General features: G+C 41.2%; 1 protein-coding gene across 8 annotated transcripts in view; it reads left to right on the forward strand.

Moving 5' to 3' along the window:
- The window catches only part of NUA (nuclear pore anchor), a 124538-nt gene extending 106005 nt beyond the window's left edge, over positions 1–18533 (forward strand). For 2 of the 8 annotated variants that reach the window (XM_086812439.1, XM_086812445.1), the window contains exons 26-49: positions 325–504; positions 2293–2340; positions 2474–2545; positions 4445–4528; positions 4627–4701; positions 4779–4963; positions 5195–5297; positions 11146–11262; positions 11364–11456; positions 11542–11688; positions 11819–11872; positions 12397–12510; positions 12590–12667; positions 12833–12982; positions 13064–13135; positions 13361–13507; positions 13659–13712; positions 13860–13944; positions 15233–15360; positions 15447–15575; positions 15702–15764; positions 15853–17415; positions 17706–17760; positions 17844–18533. In XM_086812439.1, the coding sequence (XP_086668565.1) occupies positions 325–504; positions 2293–2340; positions 2474–2545; positions 4445–4528; positions 4627–4701; positions 4779–4963; positions 5195–5297; positions 11146–11262; positions 11364–11456; positions 11542–11688; positions 11819–11872; positions 12397–12510; positions 12590–12667; positions 12833–12982; positions 13064–13135; positions 13361–13507; positions 13659–13712; positions 13860–13944; positions 15233–15360; positions 15447–15575; positions 15702–15764; positions 15853–17415; positions 17706–17760; positions 17844–17944 (3897 nt within the window). In that variant the 3' untranslated portion in view covers positions 17945–18533. The remainder of the gene's footprint in view (positions 1–324; positions 505–2292; positions 2341–2473; positions 2546–4444; positions 4529–4626; positions 4702–4778; positions 4964–5194; positions 5298–11145; positions 11263–11363; positions 11457–11541; positions 11689–11818; positions 11873–12396; positions 12511–12589; positions 12668–12832; positions 12983–13063; positions 13136–13360; positions 13508–13658; positions 13713–13859; positions 13945–15232; positions 15361–15446; positions 15576–15701; positions 15765–15852; positions 17416–17705; positions 17761–17843) is intronic. The other 6 variants (XM_086812441.1, XM_086812442.1, XM_086812443.1 and 3 more) reach the window with 6 other exon arrangements.
- Positions 18534–18985: the final 452 nt, after the last annotated feature.

The following is an 18985-nucleotide window of genomic DNA, read 5'->3' on the forward strand; positions in this document are numbered from 1 at the left end:
TTTTCTTCTTTTTATACATTTCTATCCTCTCCGCTTTCCTCATCTTCCACCCACCTCTCAGTTCCTATGCAAATCTTTTTTTTTTTTTTTTGGCTCATTGAAATATGGGTCCATTTCAAATAGAAATCTGCCCCTCCTACATAAGCGTCATAGCGTTACTGCTTACAGTTGTTCGTCTGAAGTAAAAGAGTGTGATTGGTCTTTTTGTGTTTCACCATTTATGATACAAGTCAGCCAACTTAAAATGTTGGGTTGGTGCTTTACTTGTTCCTCAAGTATGAGGTCCCCTTGTTGTTGCATTCAATATCTGTGTGTCTTCTCCAGAAAGAATGGGTAGAAATGAAACATGAACTTGATTCAGAGCGAGCCCATACTCGACACCTTTCCAACGAGCGTGATCAAGTTGTCAAGAGAGCAATGGATCGAATTGAATCAATAAGTAAGGAGCTTGCAGATGCACTACAGAAAGTTTCAGTGTCAGAGACACGGGCACATATTGCTGAGGTAAACAAATTTGTTTTCTTTTGTTTGGGAGGAAGGAGAAAGTGGGTTATAAAATAAAAATTTGGCACCAATAAAAGTTTAATCTCATTCGATAATATAATGTTTGCTATCAAGATATCTATATACCATTCATCCACCTTTGAGGAACTATATGTGATCACATGTATACGATTTCATACATTTATTTGGTCCTCTTTTCTTACACACAAATGCCCAAGAGAGACTGACATCTTTAGAAAAACATACTCTCTATTGAACTGTTTGCTCTTTTTAACTGAACATATTGAACTGTTTGCTCTTTTTAACTGAACATTGTAAGTGAAAACATGATATCTGGTTGTAAAGTTTGGGTTATGTGATTGTGGTTTCTTAAAGAACCCAGCAGAAAGACATCCTTGGCAAAACGTAGTCTCTGCTGAATTGTTTGCTCTTTTGACCCCAACATCATATAGGAAAACATTATATCTGGTTGTTACGTTCAAACCTGTCGTTGGGTTGATGAAACGTGTTTTGCAGTTTCAGAAATTTGTTTTTTTCCTTTATGTCCTTGTATTCTTTTCAAAACTATATTTTAATCTTATGAAAGTGTGTATGAAGCTTGCTCGAGGACCAATACAATAAGGTCTGTGTCTTTTTAGAGCAACCCAAAGTGTGTTAAGGTTTTTTGTTTATGTGAGGAAGTTACACATTTCACTGAAAGATGTTATCTAGAGCTTACAGTGTTCAATACATTGGAATTCACCAATGAGGTGATAGCCCAAGTGGTAAAGGGGTTTGCCTTGGACCAAGAGGTCTTGGGTTCAAAACCCACAAGGTGCTTCATCAGCGGCATCACTACGGGCGGATAAAAAGCGCCTACGGGTGGTGAAAAAAATGATAACTATGGGAGGATATTGGGCCCAAGGCCGGTTGAAAAAAACTACATTCGAATTCTAAGAGAATTTTTCTCTACAATTGGTTAGTGGAAAGCTTGCTGTTTGGTCTGTGAATGATAAAGCTTCATAAACCAGTGCCTTTAAAACTCACCATGCTTAACAAAAGAGCTTTCTCAAAGGTTCATCACTCCTTTTGAAGCTGGATCATGCTTATCTTATGTGTTTCTAAAAACTAAACTAAGAATTTATTGCCAACTCAACATTTTGACAAATAAGCATTCCACTTAGAAATCAGAGCTCAGAGCTTAGACATGCTTTGCTGTGAGCACATGTTTTCTTCACACACTAGCGTTAAATTGCATTGTGTTCTATCTATTAAAAACCTGCGTACATATATCTTTAAATCAACCATGACTAGAAAACCACATAACAAAAAGCTACTAGTGCCCCAATCTAATGCCTTGTTGGATCTAACAGATTGAATGCTTTACTTATGAGAAAGCCAAAGGTTTAAAGACCCCTGCCTTTACATCACATACCCACAAAGACCACTTGCTGCTGGTCTGTAGAGATCCTGATTTTTGAAACAACTTTAAAGCAGCGTGGTCCTCACAGAGTTTTTTCGAATAAAATAGGGCTTGAAGCATTGAGCTCAATGTGGAGAATGTAACAAATTTAACTAGTGGCTAAGTGCACATTGTATATTCCTCCAGTTTTTCTTGCTCTTCTGGAAAGATATAAACGCGGGAAATACTCGTCGAGCTTGTGCATTGAATTGGTGCCATAAAGGCACTTCCCCTTCCAAGCAAAGATTCCTTGTACATTTTTTGAAACTTGAGTAAATATGCTGAGTTTCATATTTGACACCCGTAATAAGGATGAAATGGTTTTTGAATGGTCTTCAATGCCACAGGATCGGTGCACAATGTTCGAGGCAAACTTAAAAAAAGCTGAAGAAAAGGTAATGTGGCTTTATACCTTTTTGTTCAAGTAGTGTGCGTGTGTTCCCTCTTACTGCAAATGTTGACATCCGTAATGTAAAACATGAATGTGCTCATCCTGTTTTAAATGTCCTGTTAAATATTTTTCTGCAGATTCTTGTAATTTCCTCTACAAGTACGCTAGGAAACAACTCCAAGGATATCAATTTAGAGCCAGATACTGAGGTTTGTGTGATTCTAAACCTTGTTGATGAGAGGACTGAGGTAGGACTGGCCCCTAGTTAGAGATTGTAGTTTGCTGTGACATGCTTGTCGATAATTTAATACGATAGTTTCCTGAAATCTGGTTTTGCACTCGTGAATGATGAATCACTTTCTGGTTTTCATTGTAATTTCTCTTGTAAAATGGAAAAAGAATCGTCTCAAAAGGTTAATAAAGTACTTATTACTCAATAAGTTGACTACAAGCAGCAGGGTTTCTGAACCTTCTTGGACTTTTCAAGTTCCTTAAAGCAGGGATAAAACAAGGTTCTTTGGTTTCCAGACTCCAAGTAGACATTAAAATAACTAGAAACATGGTGCATTCCTGTTGTGTGTGGCAATGTGCTAGGGCAACTGTTTTGTTTACTCCAGCAACAAGGAAGAAAGTAGGGGAGATGACAGAAACTAGTATAGGCAAAGAGAATCAGCACAGGAGAAGAACATGAAAAACAATTTTGCTTTATGAACGAGAATGAATACATGCTTGAGAATGCCCTTTAAATAGAACATGATTAAGGAAATCTAACCACAGCAAAAAGGGGAAGGCAGGAGCCACATTCCTTCTTGCCTCCTTTACAATAACCACATTCCATTCTTAATCTTGATGACGTCATTAATGACTAGGCATGCTCAAATGATGTACAATGACTAGACATGAATCAAAGGTGATGATTAGATTGCCAAGCCACATGGAATAAATTCCTAGAGGGCCAGAGAAAAATTATAGCTAGTTGACTGGAATGAGAAGCAAATATTTTTTGATAGAGACGCTCCTTGGTAGTATTGTCATGACTCTCAAAGTCATGCGCAGTGGCTATACCGAACCAGATACGACGAGCAGTTGGGTCTTGGGATAGACCCTGGCTGAACTTTAAGATATGACAGTTGGACCCTTCGCAAGATGTGTATCGCCTTGGAGTTTTCTCGAGTGCTTAAACATGACTAGATGGCAACTAGACGAAGAACAATTGGGCATTATTCGCAACAGGTGAAAAGTCCCATACAAATCATGACAAGGTGCACATACTTAGATGGAGTGAAAAACGAATGTCAATACTCTCAATTGAAATTTGGTTCAATTCATGACATTGTGGAGCAAAAAGAGGCTATATGCAGTGTAATGCCAGGTTAGGCTGGAAAACCTTTACCAGGTTCAGCAATTTGTGTGCTATTTTCAGTTATAAAGTGATTAATCCAAAAGAGCCGAGAAAGCCCAGAGTCTTAGGTAAACAGGAATGGAGCGTGGAGCCAATTGAGGTTGTGCTAGTCCAAAACTCCAGGAGTAAGTTTTTGGACTAATAAAAGAAATTGAAGGGGGACATAATGGCATCATAATATCTCAAACGTGAATTCAATTTTGTGTAGATTCTTATATGGAGCCAATGGAAGTGGTGCACACTTGGGTTAAGGGGGCGTAGCAGTGGTGAAAGTGTCTCATAATGTTTTAAACATGAAATTCAATTTTGCGTAGATTAATCTCAAAGAACTGTTATTTTCTTTTGAGGGTAGGGAAATCTATTAGTAAATGTATATGATTTATATTTGAATGCGTTTGAAACATTTCTGAGTCAATTCTTGAAAACATGATTTTGAAATTTTTGGCCACCAAGGTAGGGGGAGGGAGGAAAGGGGGGGGAGTGACTCTTGTAGCATCCTAAAATTCACGTTTGCATTCTTGTTCGTGCACCATCGTACTTGGGAGCTTTCATTTATGTGGCGGCATGAGTGCAGTATATGGTTCTTTTGGATAATGCGAATGCGCCTGACTAGGTAGATATTAAGCAGCCCTTGTGCTGATTTTTTAAAATAGTACTATCCCCAGTGGTATATTTGGCCCCAGATAAAATCCAAGTGTTCATGCAGGTTCCTTCTCTGTTGGAGCAGGCTAGAGAAGAGGTTGGCCGCCTGAAAGAAGAACTGGATGCTTCCAAAAACCACACTGATCAGGTCAAAATTCTGTGAACTGTTTCTTATGGTTTATTGAAGGCTTCTTTTCCTGTATTGGTGCTCATGGGATGTTTTTTCTTGGGCTGTCATGTATTCAGTACAAGCGACTTGCTCAACTCAACGAGGAGGCACTTATTCAAATGGAAGATGCCCATAACCATTTCAAAGAAGAAGTAAATTTTTGTACTGTGTCTGAGCACGTCTTGGATAATTGATACACATGTTTTGCTTATTTGATACATTGTGACAGGCAGAGAAGACAAAAGAATCATTGGGCTCCGAGTTATCCTCTTTAAGGGAGAAGGCCACAGAATTGGAAAAACTACTCTGTGAAAGAGAGAATGAGCTAGCGGCAGCAGAAGCAGACAAAGAGAGAGCACTAAGCACTGCTGAGAAGGAGATCATGTTGCTCCGTGAGTCGGATTCTGGAAATTGGTGAGACTTCAGAAGTGCCTTGTTCCGAGATTGATCAAACGTTTTATGCATAGTTGATATTGGCTGCTGTTACTTTGGGATTTTACATTTGCTGAAGAAGCTCTTCTTACTGTTTTAGATAGTATGATAAAGAATGTTCTGGTTCCCTTAGGCTGCTGTTTCTTTATGGGTGTAGAGGCATTGGATTTAGCAAGATTAGAATTGAATTTGCATTCCTTTTTGGAAATACAGCATCTTACTAGAGCAGGCAGAGGAGCGCATCAAAGCATTGAAAGATGAGCTGGAGAAAGAGCATCAGCTATGGCGTTCTGCTCAAAGTAACTATGAACGGCAGGTATGTTGAGCTGTGCTGTTTAAATCTAAAACAAAAGCTAATGGTAACTATTTTAGATCTTTGATTGTCTGAAGTCCGGGAAATTGTACTGGGGAAAACAGTCCACATTGACCTTATCAACGTTTAGAGGTGGTGGTTCAAATATGCATTGTGATTTGTGAGCATTTTACCCTATAACCAATATAAGTCAAATGCATAGGGGATTCCTTTGAGATGTAGGACTACAATGAAACGATGCAGGGGAGAAGAGAGCTTGAGCTCTTGCAAGCACACACACACTCACAAAACCCTAAAAGAGAACACACAAGGTGAGAGGCTAAAAATCTTCTTCTTCTTCACTCAACACTCAACACACCATATACAAAGATAAGAGTACACACACTATGAAAAGGTACTCAACCAAATACATACTAGGGTTCTTTATAGTGTGAACCCAACTAAATGAGCTGGCGCTATAACTATGCTAGTCTCTAGAATGGTTGTCATATAGCCTGTCATCCCACTGGCCGCATATCACCCATGATCTCACCAACCATGCCAGTGGTGTAAGTGTGGAGCCTATCCCCTAGGCGGGTCATCAGTGTCCACCGCCTCACTAGATGAGCTCGATATCTCAACACTTCCCCTCGAGCTCAACTCCATCTTATGTACACCAAGCGAAGCCTTACACCAAGCGAAGCCTTGAATCTGCGGAGCTTCTCTGTACCCAATGCTTTGGTGAAGATGTCAGCGACCTGATCCTGTGTGCTGACATAAACAAGGTCAACGTCTCCTGCCAAAACCTTCTCTTTGACAAAATGGTAGTGGACCTCTATATGCTTCGTGCGAGCATAAAAAACTGGGTTCCTGGCCAACTGTATACTGCTAATGTTGTCTCAGAAAATGACAACTTGTCTATCCACTGATAGACCCAAATCTGCAAGTAGCTTTCTCAACCAAGCTATCTCACATACTGCCATAGCAGCACCTCTGTACTCCGCCTCTGTACTGGATAGAGCAACCGTAGCTTCTTGCTGTTCCAAGTCACAGCAGCACTCCCCAAAGAAAACATAAAGCCACTAGTAGATCTTCTATCTGAGATACTACCAGCCCAATCAGCATCTGTGTACCCATGTACACATATCTCTGTCCCAGTTTCATAAAATAGTCCACAATGCAAAGTAGACCTCACATACCTCATTATACGTCTCAATGCATCCAAATGTGGCTTCCGAGGAACCTGCATAAACTGACTCACCAACCCAACAGCATAGCTCAAATCTGGCCTGGTGATCGTCATGTAGATCAAGCTTCCTACTATGCGCCTATACATAGTAGGATCCTCCAAAATCTCTCCTGAATCTGCACTCAACTTGCCATTCTGATCCAATGGCACTGACATAGGCTTACAGCCTATCATACCATACTTGGACAACATGTCCAAGCCATACTGTCTCTGCAGTAATCCAATACCATGTGGTGACCTAATCACTTCAATGCCCAAGAAATATTTGAGCTCCCCCAGATCCTTCATCTCAAACTTCTGTCTAAGCAAGATCATCAAAGATCTCTGCATCATGGTCCCTCGTAATGATCAGGTCATCTACATTGATGACAACAAGCACAACCCCTCTATCATTGTGTCTCACATACAGGGAGAAATCTGCATTGGCTACATGAAAGCCAATAGTGACAAGATATTCAGAAATCTTGTCAGACCATGCTCTTGGTGCTTGTTTTAAGCCATACAAGGCCTTCTTCAACCTGTAAACATGCTCGGGGTGACTCACATCCTCATAACCAGGTGGCTGCAACATATACACCTCTTCCTGCAAATCCCCATGCAAGAATACATTCTTTACATCCATCTGATTTAAAGACCATTGCTTTGACGCAGCCACTGCTATCACAACTCTCACTGTTGCCATCTTGGCAACTGGGCTGAAAGTTTCCTCATAATCAATGCCAAATGTCTGCGCATATCCTTTGGCTACCAATCTAGCCTTGTACCTGCTTATGCTTCCATCACTGTTATGTTTTACTTTGTACACCCACTTGCATCCAATGGCTTTCTTGCCTTCAGGCAATTGCACTAAATCCCAAGTCTCATTTCCATATAGTGCATCCATCTCCTCATCTATAGCTTTCTCCCAACACACATTTTCAACAGCCTCATCAATGCATGTGGGCTCTACAACCTGTACAACTTTTGCCATGTATGCATAGTGATGTGCCACATAACCATCATAGGTAAACCTCTGCACAGGATTCTTCACTCTCCCAGATCTTCGCAGCTTTGCATTCATGGCTTCCATAGCCTTCTTTACACTGGGTGTTCTCATAGCTGGTATCCCAAGATCCTCATCAAGGCCCATCTCTGAGCCACTAGACTCTCCATCAACATGAGAATGCCCTACAGAAATGTCAGGCATACTAAGGGGCTCAACCACTTTCTCTTTGCCTTTATGTGATGTACTAATCACATTTGCAGGACTGGTATTATGATGCTACCTGCCACTCCATGGTCTATCAACAACTGAACCACTAGATGAGGACTCTCCTGGTCCACTTAAAGACTGTGATTGCTGACTTGTATTGTGTGCAACCACATTTCCACTCACATCAGCCCCAAGAGCTTCTTTTTCAGCAGCATACCAGCTGCTCATCTCATTAAAAACAACATCCCTGCTTACCCTCAACTCACGTGTAGCAGGGTTATAACACCTGTATCCCTTTTGCTCAAGGGAATACCTAATAAACACACATTTTTCAGCTTTTGGATCCAGCTTAGTTCTTAGCTCATCTGGCACATGCACATATGCAATGCATCCAAAGACTTTCAGATGAGACAAATCAGATTTTCTGCCAGTAAACCTCTCCTCTAGAGTTACATCATGTATGGCCTCCTGTTCATGATGTAAACTGCTGTAGAAATAGCCTCAGCCCAATAGCTATGCGGCATATTCTTCTCTCGCTCTCCAAATTGGCATGCTTCACATATTTTCTGCATACCTTCAACTTTAAACTTTGGCAGCCTTGTCATAATTCCTTTAGTCTGCATAGACTTCATTCTCTGCACATTCACATGTCCAATTCTTTTATGCCAAATGTCTGTGTCTGCAACAATTCCTGAACCATTTGCAAACATCGCAACACTCACTTCAGGCATGTTTACATTCAATGTAAACATTCTACCCACTCTGTTGTCTTTTGCAACCAACCTGCACTTGTCTTTAAAGTCTTCAACATAACAACCATCAGGGTTAAACCGACCCTGCAAACCCTACTCAATCATCTGGCCAACTGAAACCAGATTCTTTGTTATGTTCGGAACATGAAGTACATCTACAAGGTACTTCACTTTGCCATCTTGCATAGACAATGGCACATCTCCAACATGGGTAATTGGATGAGCAGTGTCATCCCCTGTTTCCACAAAACCTGGTCTTTCAAGGTTTTTCATCTCCTTGAACCACTCCCCATGACTTGTCATGTGGTTCGAAGCACTTGAATCAACGTACCATACATCATCTTTATGTGCTGCTTCAACATTTTCAGACATGGCATTAACGACATGGTGCATAACAAACAACCTTTCATTATCCTCATTGTTTCTGCTCGAGGATGCATAGTTGTTTTGCTGCAATTTTTCATTTTGCATGTCAGCCTGCTTCTTACAAGAATTTGCCTGCACATGTCCAGGCTTACCACAATAAAATCATCCATGTGTATCATTATACTGCCTTTGCCAATTTCCACAACCTCTTTGACTCCCCCCGTCTCTGAATTGGCCTCTTCTTGAACTTGTGTAGAAGGCCTGTTGCTTTGAACTGTTTTTGTTTTGTGAAGGCTGTTGGTCTTCACCCAAGCTCTTCTCTTCTATAATCAACATAGACACCAAATCTGTGAAATTGAAAATGTTTTTCCGAGTCTGAATAGACGTCTTGAACGCCTTGTATTGTGGCCTGAGACCACATAGACAGACTTCCACCTTATCATCATCATCATCATCTGAAACGCCAATAGATGCAAGGGATTCCACAATACCCTTGATCTTCAATGCATAGTCATTCACAGACATACTCTTTTTCTCCACAGTATGAAGTTCATTCTTCAACTGTATCTTTCGTGCCTTGGTATTCGTTTCATAGAGTTTTATCAAGGTGTCCCATGCCTCCTTGGGGGACTTGGCATCCTATATGTGCCCAATCATGATGTCCTGTATACTGATAGAGAGCCAATACATAACTTTTCTAGCTCCTTGGTTCCTATCCTTGAAGTCTTTCACATCTGCAGTAGTCGGATTGATCTCCGGTATCTCCGGTGCCTCTTCATGCTCACCTTCTATGTAGTCCCAGTAACCCTTTCCTATCAGGAAGTTTGTCAACCTGAACCTCTAAGCATGGAAGTTGTTCTTGTCAAGCTTCTCAGCAACAATCTGGTTTATGCCATCATTTGACATCTTGCCAGACACACAAATTTACCAAAAACAGCACTCTGTTTTGTCCTGCACAAACTGCTGTATTTTTTGCAGCGGTACTGTACTACACTCAAATGTCACAACCAGTGACCTCAATGTGCATACATACACCCAATTGCAACTGTTGACCTCCTTGCAGCAGCACATACAATGTCTGCACAACCAATCTGTCTTCCTGCAGTTCTTTAAACAGAGTTCTGCATAGAATCGATGACTTACCTGCAGTGCTCGAAATCGCATGCTTTCTGAAAAACGGAGGTCCTAACGCGCTCGAAACGCGTTTTCAGCCCGAAATTTTTTTGTCCGATAGGATAGTATAGTTGCCCTATAGGACAATATAGTTGTCCTATAGCTTTACTTCTGCGAAGAAAGCTCCTCAATCAGAGATCGTTTGCCGGTGCCTCCCGTAGAGCTCCCGACAAGGGTGTAGTCGCCAACACAAATAGGGAAGAGTAGATGAAGCTCTTACCCTTGTACCGCTTCCTGTGCTTCTCTTGCTTGCAGCTCAGCCCTTAGCATGAACCAAGCTCTGATACCATGAAAAGATGCAGGGGAGAAGAGAGCTTGAGCTCTTGCAAGCACACACACACTCACAAAACCCTAAAAGAGAACACACAAGGTGAGAGGCTGAAAATCTTCTTCTTCTTCACTCAACACTCAACACACCATATACAAAGATAAGAGTACACACACTATGAAAAGGTACTCAACCAAATACATACTAGGGTTCTCTATAGTGTGAACCCAACTAAATGAGCTGGCGCTATAACTATGCCAGTCTCTAGAATGGCTGTTACACAGTCTGTCATCCCACTGGCCGCATATCACCCATGATCTCACCAACCATGCCAGTGGTGTAAGTGTGGGGCCTATCCCCCAGGTGGGTCATCAGTGTCCACCGCCTCTCTAGATGAGCTCGATATCTCAACATACAATTCATTAGAACAACAGTAGTGCAACTTTGAATTGTGTCAGCCCTATGGTTTAGTAAGGTCAAAGCACACATTAGGGACTCATGTTTTTGGCAAGCAAGGCTAAATTGAGTTTGTTATGGTAGACAGGAGAAAGAAATCGAGCGTCTTCTCCTGAGCTAAGGATTATTGTCCACATCATTATGGCTTGTAGGAGTTTAGATGCACAAAATCGTGTGTTCGTTAGCAGCCTGCAATGCATAATATTGATACCAGTTTTCCTAACGTATGTGCCTTACTGGTGTTACTCATAATATTGATACCAGTGGTGTTTCCTCACTCATGTTGCCTCACTGGTGTTACTCATAATATTGATACCAGTGTTTCCTCACTGGTTTTTGCTTGTGATCCTGAAATGTAGGTCTTCATATAGTTTAAGTCAAGGATATGTATCTTTTCACCATGACGTGGTTTTCAGGTTCTGCTTCAAGCAGATACTATAAGGGAATTGACAATGGTATCTGAAAGAAATGGAAGTCTGGAGAAAGAAGTGTCAGAGTTGCGAGCAAAGGCAGAGATATCCACAACTGAGCTTGTATGGATTTTACCATTGAAATTATGGATTCTCTAGGGTTTTTAATATTTTCTGCTTGGTTTTTTTTTGGGGATATTAGCTCAGTAATTGTCTGGTCACAGGGATCATCACGAGTTTCCTGGGAGATGGAGAAAGCTTCCTTCCTTTCTGAGAATGAAAGTTTGATTAGCAAATTAAGGGAACTTGAAGAACAGGTATACTGTTGTTTGCCCTGTTGGCTAATATTTTTCAAGGCTCAGACACAAGGGGTGCCCCTACACCTTCCTGATGGTGTGATAGAATCAGATCTTGCTGGACCGTGTTGAGGCCACCCACATTCTTGCAGCAGAACATAGTCAGAAGTCTGTCGATCTTCTGAAAAGTTCGGAACATGTAGAAAATGATTTACAAGATGTCATTCGCTATCTTCGCCGATCTAAAGAAGCCGTAAGCATGCTGCTACTTACTGGCAATTTGGATCCTGGTTCTTGAGATGGGTTTTTGGTTTAGTTGTGAAGCTCATAAGGTTAGGTATGCAGTTTAGAATTATGAATCATTGTCGTCTTGCTGTTGACAGTCAGATATGGAGATTTCTCTCCTGAAACAAGAACGTCTTCGCTTGCAGAAACAGGTGTGCCCGAAAACTTCTGAAGTAGTCAAAGAGGGTTATGCTTGGTTCTTGTGTGCATTGGCGTGCGTGCACGTGTGTGTGTGTGTGTGTGTGTGTGTGTGTGTGTGTGATCTCAATTAGTCAAAGAGGATTATGCTTGGGTTCTTGTGTGTGTTGGTTTGTGTGCATGTGTACGCGCGTGCGTATGTGGGTGTGGGTGTGGGGTGGGTGTGTGGGTTAACAGGAGGAATTTCCTCCCTTGTGATGTACAATATTATCAAAGGTCCATCCATGCAGGGATGTCAAAAAGTTAGGTCGACTTAAATACAAAAGGAAGTGTCTGGAATCAAATTTCTTTTGTTGCCTTCTCCTTTTGCTTGCTTCTTTTGAGGGCTTCTACTGTTTTCCCATTTTCTTAGTGCATGTTACCTTAGTTCTATGTGAGAAAAGGCCAACCCTTGTTGCTCCTTGTTGTTACGCACCTTGTTTTTTGAAACTTATTATGCACCTGACCTTGGTTCCCTCTATTTGCACATTGGATTCAGCTGGAATCTGCACTTCATGCAGCCCAGGAAGCTCAAGCAATCCTTCGTGGTGAGCACGAAAACACACGTGTGACACTTTGTTCTGAAGAAGAATTCAAGTCCCTGCAAGTCCAGGTATGCATATGTATGCTAAGGAGCTTCAGAAAAAGAGTAGAAATGTTAATTTCACTTATTCAAGTATACTATAATGTAGGTGAGGGAGATGACTTTGCTTCGGGAGAGCAATGCACAACTCAGACTGGAAAACAAGAGAAATTTTGAGGATTGTCAGGTATGTTCTCTAGGAGAAGGAATCTCTCTTCACAACCCCCCCCCCCCCCCCCCCCCCCCTACTTTTTTCTGCTTCCACCACCTCCTTGTGATTTTTTCCCAGATCTTACGTTTTTTAAAAGTATGATATGATTATTGTAATGACAGAAGATCTAATTTTTAACAGAGTTTACGTAAGAAGCTGCAAAATGAACAAGCAGAAGTTGAGTCACTGAGAAAGGCACTGAGAGAGCGGGAAGTTGAGCTGGAGGCTACAGTAAAGGATGTAGATGTGCAAAAAGCAGAGATAGCTAGATGGGAGAACAGGGTCTCTCAGGTGGGAAGAATATGACATGATTCTGAAGGTTTTCAAGGCTGAAACTCATGTGTTTGAGAATTTGTGTGGTCTCTGCAACAGTTGCTTCAAAAGTACAAATCTCTAGACATGGAAGAATACAATAGAGCACAATCAGAGCTGGCTTCAACTCAGGTTGGGTCGCCATGTCCATTGTCCTATTTGCTGTGATGGTGATGCCCTATTTAAGCATGCTTCACATGTTGGTTATTGTGTTTCACAAACCTGAAGGTTTGGCCTGGATTGATGAGCTGACAAAATATGGACAGTGAGAAACTGTTGCTGACACATTTGTAGAGTGTAAACATGACTGAGAACCAGTAATATCATGTTGCAATTTTTTTTATTTTTTTATTGCAGGAAACTCTCAGGTTGCATCAAGTTGAGCTGGATGCAGCAAAAGGAGAGCCGCAGAAATTGCAGGAAGTCATTCGTAACTTGGAGCAAGAAATTTTGATCAAAGATGAAACAATGACTGGGCTTGAAAAGAGAGTAAAAGAGGTTGAGGTGCGAGGGATCTATGTTTACGTACTCACATTTCCTCGTCTTTACATACATGAATAGATGCTCCCTCCCCATGCTCACATTCTTTTACATTATATGCATGCACACATGATGCATGCTTTCCAATTTTGGAACTTTTTTGGGTGCCATGCAGGGGACTGCAAAGGCTGAAACGGACAAGTTTAGGAGGCAAATGTTTTTATTCAAGGTACAAGAGCACAGTTTTATTGGATTTTTGTTGTTATGGTTGTATGTATATGTTTTCTTGGATTGGATTACAGAAACAAGCTCTGTAAACAAAGCCAACATCTGTGTACTAAAGACTGTTTTCCCCCTTGAATGCATTCTATTGCAGCGCAAAATTGAGACCATTACAAAGGAGAAGGATGACATGAAGGACTCATTTTCGAAGCAACTTGATGAGTTAAAAGCAAGTGCGAGTAATGTTCTTCAAGCTAATTTCCCTAATGCTAGTCTTCATCAGTGTTGATTTTGATTGCAACCTTATAGAAGTGATAGAAGCTTAGTATGCAAGCTCATGTGTAGCCGTGTGGAACCCCTCCTAGAGTTGAAGCCAGATTAACATAGCTATTTGAAAATAGGGGCCTCTGAATGTCTTTGTAGCACCCGGCGAATGAAGTATGATATAGGGGTACAGACAGTTCAATCGTTAGGACTGCAGCTGTAGTAAGATTCACGATAGATGCATGTACACTGTAGTGCAGTAGGAACGTAAAAGACTGAAACTGTAGTAAGATTTATGCTAGATGCATGGACAATGTAATCCAGTAGGAACGTAAAGAGCTTCTGGGTTCCTCTCCTGAAAGCTTCTACTGTTTATTCTCTTGACTGGACAAATCATTTGCCCTCTGGTTTTTTGACTGTGAAAGGCTCATCTATCCCTTGTGGCAAGTCTTTCTCAACCACTTTTGTTCTTGTACAAACTATTTGAAGCAGAAATCTACCTACCACCCAGGTAGGTGTCTGCTCTAGTCAAGGGATTTTTAGAGTGACTTGTCTTTGAAGGGAGGTTAGAGCAGTTCCTAATAGGCTAGAATAACAGCGCTTGGAGGCCCAAGGGGCAGAAAACGCTCACTAGCATTGGAAGTGAACAGAAAAGGGAAATGGTAGGACGAGAAAACTACTACTACTCCCCTCCTCTCAGGTCATAAACTTGTGATAATATAATATTTTCACCTTAATAATCATCCAAGGTGTTATAATTCAACTTATACATACATACACGTTATATATAATAACTTCACTTACACAAACAATAAATGTTGATCAAAACATATCTATATCAAATCCAATATTTTTAGAAAGAAAATTGCAAAAAAAAAACCTCCACCCTTGGACCACTTGATGATAAACGGCCAACAGAGAGTTATTTATTCATTTTTTAATAGCTGTCATGCTAGCCTTGGTTCTATTATTATCACCATGGAACTTCCAATTTCCCCTCTCTCAAAAAGCCTTGAAAATTAATATTTTTTTGGGTATTTTAAAGTCCATATAGCAGATAAAAATGGTACTTTGATTTTTAGAAAATGATATTGGGATGCAAACTATGAGCTGTGCCAGTGTGACAATAGGATATGTTGTGTGGAGTGTGGCAACTGCCTTCCTTAACCTAAAAGTTCGTCTGCCATTCACACTTTCGAGGTGCTTCTAGCTAAACTGGGGTTTGGTGAGAGAATATTCATTCTCATTTTGTTGCACATGCAGACAAGAGAGGATTAGGAGAATCTTCTCATCGGTCAGAAGCTCAAGTTCGTCAAGAGATGGTCACTCAACATGAGCAGGTTCAGAAGGAGAATGAGAACCTGCTGAAAGAAAAAGAGACCAGAATACAAGTTAGTATTGCCTTTAATTCTATGCCTAGTATTTATTTGTGTATTCAATGGCAAATTTTATCTTCGAATTTGTTAAATCTTATCAGACATTAGAGAGGACGCTTGAGAGAGAGAGAGAGGATTTGAAGAAAGAGAGGGAGGAGCTTCGGAAGGAGAAACAAAGGAGAATGAAGGACCAGAGAACTTACTATGATTTTGCCCAGAAGCAGGACATGGTATGTGGAGTTTTGACCTTAGGTGGTGAAGTTGAAATTGTTTGCTCTTGCTTCTGCTACATGTTTTTGTTGATTGCTGGAACTTACCTCGTGGCTGAGTTGTGCTTGTTATTAAATGGGCCACAGGAGAAGCAGAAACTGATGGAAGAACTGAATGCACTAAAGCGTGAAAAAGACAATTTCTCTGAGGTGAATGTTTCCTCTGTAAAGATCAAGTACTGTTTCTTTATGCCTTTATGGAGGGGAGGGAGGGTCTAACACATTTGAAACTGCTCAGAATGTTCAAGCTAAAAAATTTGGACGTAAGATCGTCCGACCAAAGATAGAGTCACCTGTTGAACCACATATTCAGCCTGAAGCAAGCGAATCAGGGAATGAGACAGCAATAGAAGTGCCTGAGGCTGAGTTTGAAATTCGAGATGATGGAAAGCTTGCTTTGACTGCTGGGACAGAAGTTTCAGAGAATGTCAGTACAACTTCTGCAATAGTCGTCGTTTCCACTTTTAGTGCTCCCTTGACCGATGATGTTGTGACTGGTGTGCGAAAACGGCCCTCAGCACAGGCTCATGATTTTATTGAAGAAGCTTCTTTGGAACAAAGTACCAAAAAGGAAGCAGCACCAGCACACAAGAAACAAAAAGGTCTTGACTTGAAAGCAATTGTTGTTGAGTCTGATACTATCCCAACGATCATAACAGAAAGCCTTGTAACTGTGGAAGCAAGCAAGGTTTTGGAAATGGATGCTACAGCAGGTGATCCGGAAACCTTTGATAGGAATGACTTGAGCACTGCTACTACTGAAGTTCACCAGATGGTTGATGTGATTGAAAATAATCAGGGCACTCGTGCAGTACAGACAGAGCCAGTTGCAACAAAACGTCCTCGCATTGTAAGGTCTGATGTGTTACATCCTCCTGCTTCTTCTCAAAGCATTGATGTAATAGCTAACATGCAGGATGAGAAGACTATTACAGCAGAAGCAGAGCCGTTGCCTGAAAGTGCATCAACTGGAGAACGAGATGAGCAGTCTCTTGTTCCAGTCGAGGAGCATTTGCATTATGACTCTCAAGGACCACAGTCACCACCTGACAGAACTGAAAATATCGTGGGCTCTACAGAATCAGGTGTCCGAAGCCCTTTGCAGCCTATAGTTGTAAACACACCAGATATATCAGCTTTGCAGCCTCCATTTCAAGAGACCTTTTTAGCTTCTGAGAGGGAAGGGACAGAAAACTTGCTTCCTGACTTGAATGATGCAACTGATGTATTAATAGATTCAGGGGGCATTCCAACCTCTTTAGAGCCAGATGTTACAATCCCACTCGCAGTTGAAATGATTACAGAAACAGGCACTTCAATGGAAGTTTCATTACCCAAAGCAGTTGAGACAGGCATTAAAACTGATGCTCCTTTGACTGATAGTGGCTTGGATGTTGAGGATGGGGAGATTGAGCCTGATGATCCAGAGGACAGTTTTGCAGAAAGTGTACCCCAGGAAATGGCAATGGCTGTTCCTATCGAAGATAAGAATAGTGGAAGTCTTTCTCTTGATGCTATTGAGAAAGATGCACAGGAATCTGATGAAACTCTGGGTGATGAGAAACTTCCTTTGAACACTGAACCTCATCAGACAAAGGACCTTGGTGCTTTAGAAGGTTCTGCAGGAGATCAGAAGGTCGAGGGAACGCGCAGTGAAAAATCACGTTCACGGATAGTCACTCGTCAGGTCGGGAAGGGTACAACCATTAATCTGTCAGAGAGGGCAAAAGAGCGATCTCTAGCCAGGGCAAGTGGGATGCTACCACCGTCACCCGGAAAACGAAACCCTCGGTCTTTTAAGGTGGATACACTTTTTTTTAATAAGTTCTGAAGTAGTTTCCAATAGTTTAATAACAATCTCTCTAAATTTTTGCATGGTCTTGAGAAATTGTGATACTATGCTTTGAATAAAAGGCTTGTGATGTTTGTTGCTTGAACTCCACTTTATGATTTCAGAGGTCCCTTGTAGTGCAGCGAGGTCTTGAGAAATTGTGATACTAAATTTTTGCATGGTCTTGAGAAATTGTGATACTATGCTTTGAATAAAAGGCTTGTGATGTTTGTTGCTTGAACTCCACGTTATGATTTCAGAGGTCCCTTGTAGTGCAGCGAGGACGAGCTAACCCTCCTGACGTGGAGCCTGAAGGTTCGGGATTATGATTCGTGAACCTTTTAGCATTTGAATAACATGCTCTTTGGTTTAATACTGAACCTTTTGTTGTTTTAAAGCTGCAGGAGATGAGGAAGCTAAACGTGGGGGCACACAGCAAAGTGGATCTCAGTCAGGACCAACAGCGAACAAGTTTGATGCTCTCAGGGAGGAAGAGTAGGCCTGGACAGAAAGAATTGGTGAAAAGGTGTGCTAGTCAGATTGCATTTTCGGCTAGGCTCTGGCTTACAGATGTATATGGAGCTCTGTAAAGCTTCCACATACAAGACATGCTGTGAACTCTGTTGAATCTTGAGGACAGACTGAATGCCTGGATGCTGAATATTTGGAAGGGATATTTTGCAAAATATATGGCAGCAGCCTGTATCAGTGTTGGCTTACCACTTAATGCCAGACTATTTGGCTTGAACTGCAATCTTCTGTGCACTTGAATCTTCATCTTCTGCTTATTGTCGGACTAATAGTAGTTCTTTTGAATCTGGTGTAATTGCTTCCAAAGGTTCATATACTTCCATGCTAAACATGAGCTTGGAATTGCCTATCAGTTTTAACAGCACCAAGAAAAAGCCTTGTGCGGAAGAACATTTTGGTGTTTTGATATTCAGTGTCAAAGCCCTTCTTGGTCAGTAGTTGTCTTGTTGAACTACCACTATTGTTTCTGCTTTGGCTGGCTTGTAAATGTGGCAAGACAAAAGTTCAATTGACTTTGGCAAATACGACTTTTTGGGGTAAAATGACAGTTTGGTGATTACAATTCTTTAAGAATTTTAAGCAAGCTTTAATGCCTTCACTGTGCAATAGGCTTGAGTCAGAGCTCATTATGAGCAGATTTGGTGTTGCAATGCTAACATAACTGTTATCGGTTGGTCAAATTGAGAAGCTATAAAGTATGGTTACAGGGAGGAAGCATTCCTGGATTTTTGTGTCCTTGCAGTCCTTAACAGTAGCAAACTTTCGTTAGTGAATCAATGCGTTTTCAAGTTCAGACAAGGGTGTCTCCTATTTGCAGTGGTATTTTTGCCTACAGCTTTGTGCTAGTCTACTTCAATGGAAAACCTTGTGTTTATTGATGACAGCTAATAGCTTCCCTATCTCCAATAACCAGCCAGTAATTCTGGAAATCTTGGGGTTGCAATGGTGTGATTTTTCCCTGATTAGTCAAACTAGGCTCTTATCTAGACTTTCCACTGCTAATCAAACT

The sequence above is a fragment of the Cibotium barometz genome, chromosome 18, assembly GCF_041138505.1.
Source record: "Cibotium barometz isolate CiBa-2024 chromosome 18, ASM4113850v1, whole genome shotgun sequence".
Taxonomy (NCBI): domain Eukaryota; kingdom Viridiplantae; phylum Streptophyta; class Polypodiopsida; order Cyatheales; family Cibotiaceae; genus Cibotium; species Cibotium barometz.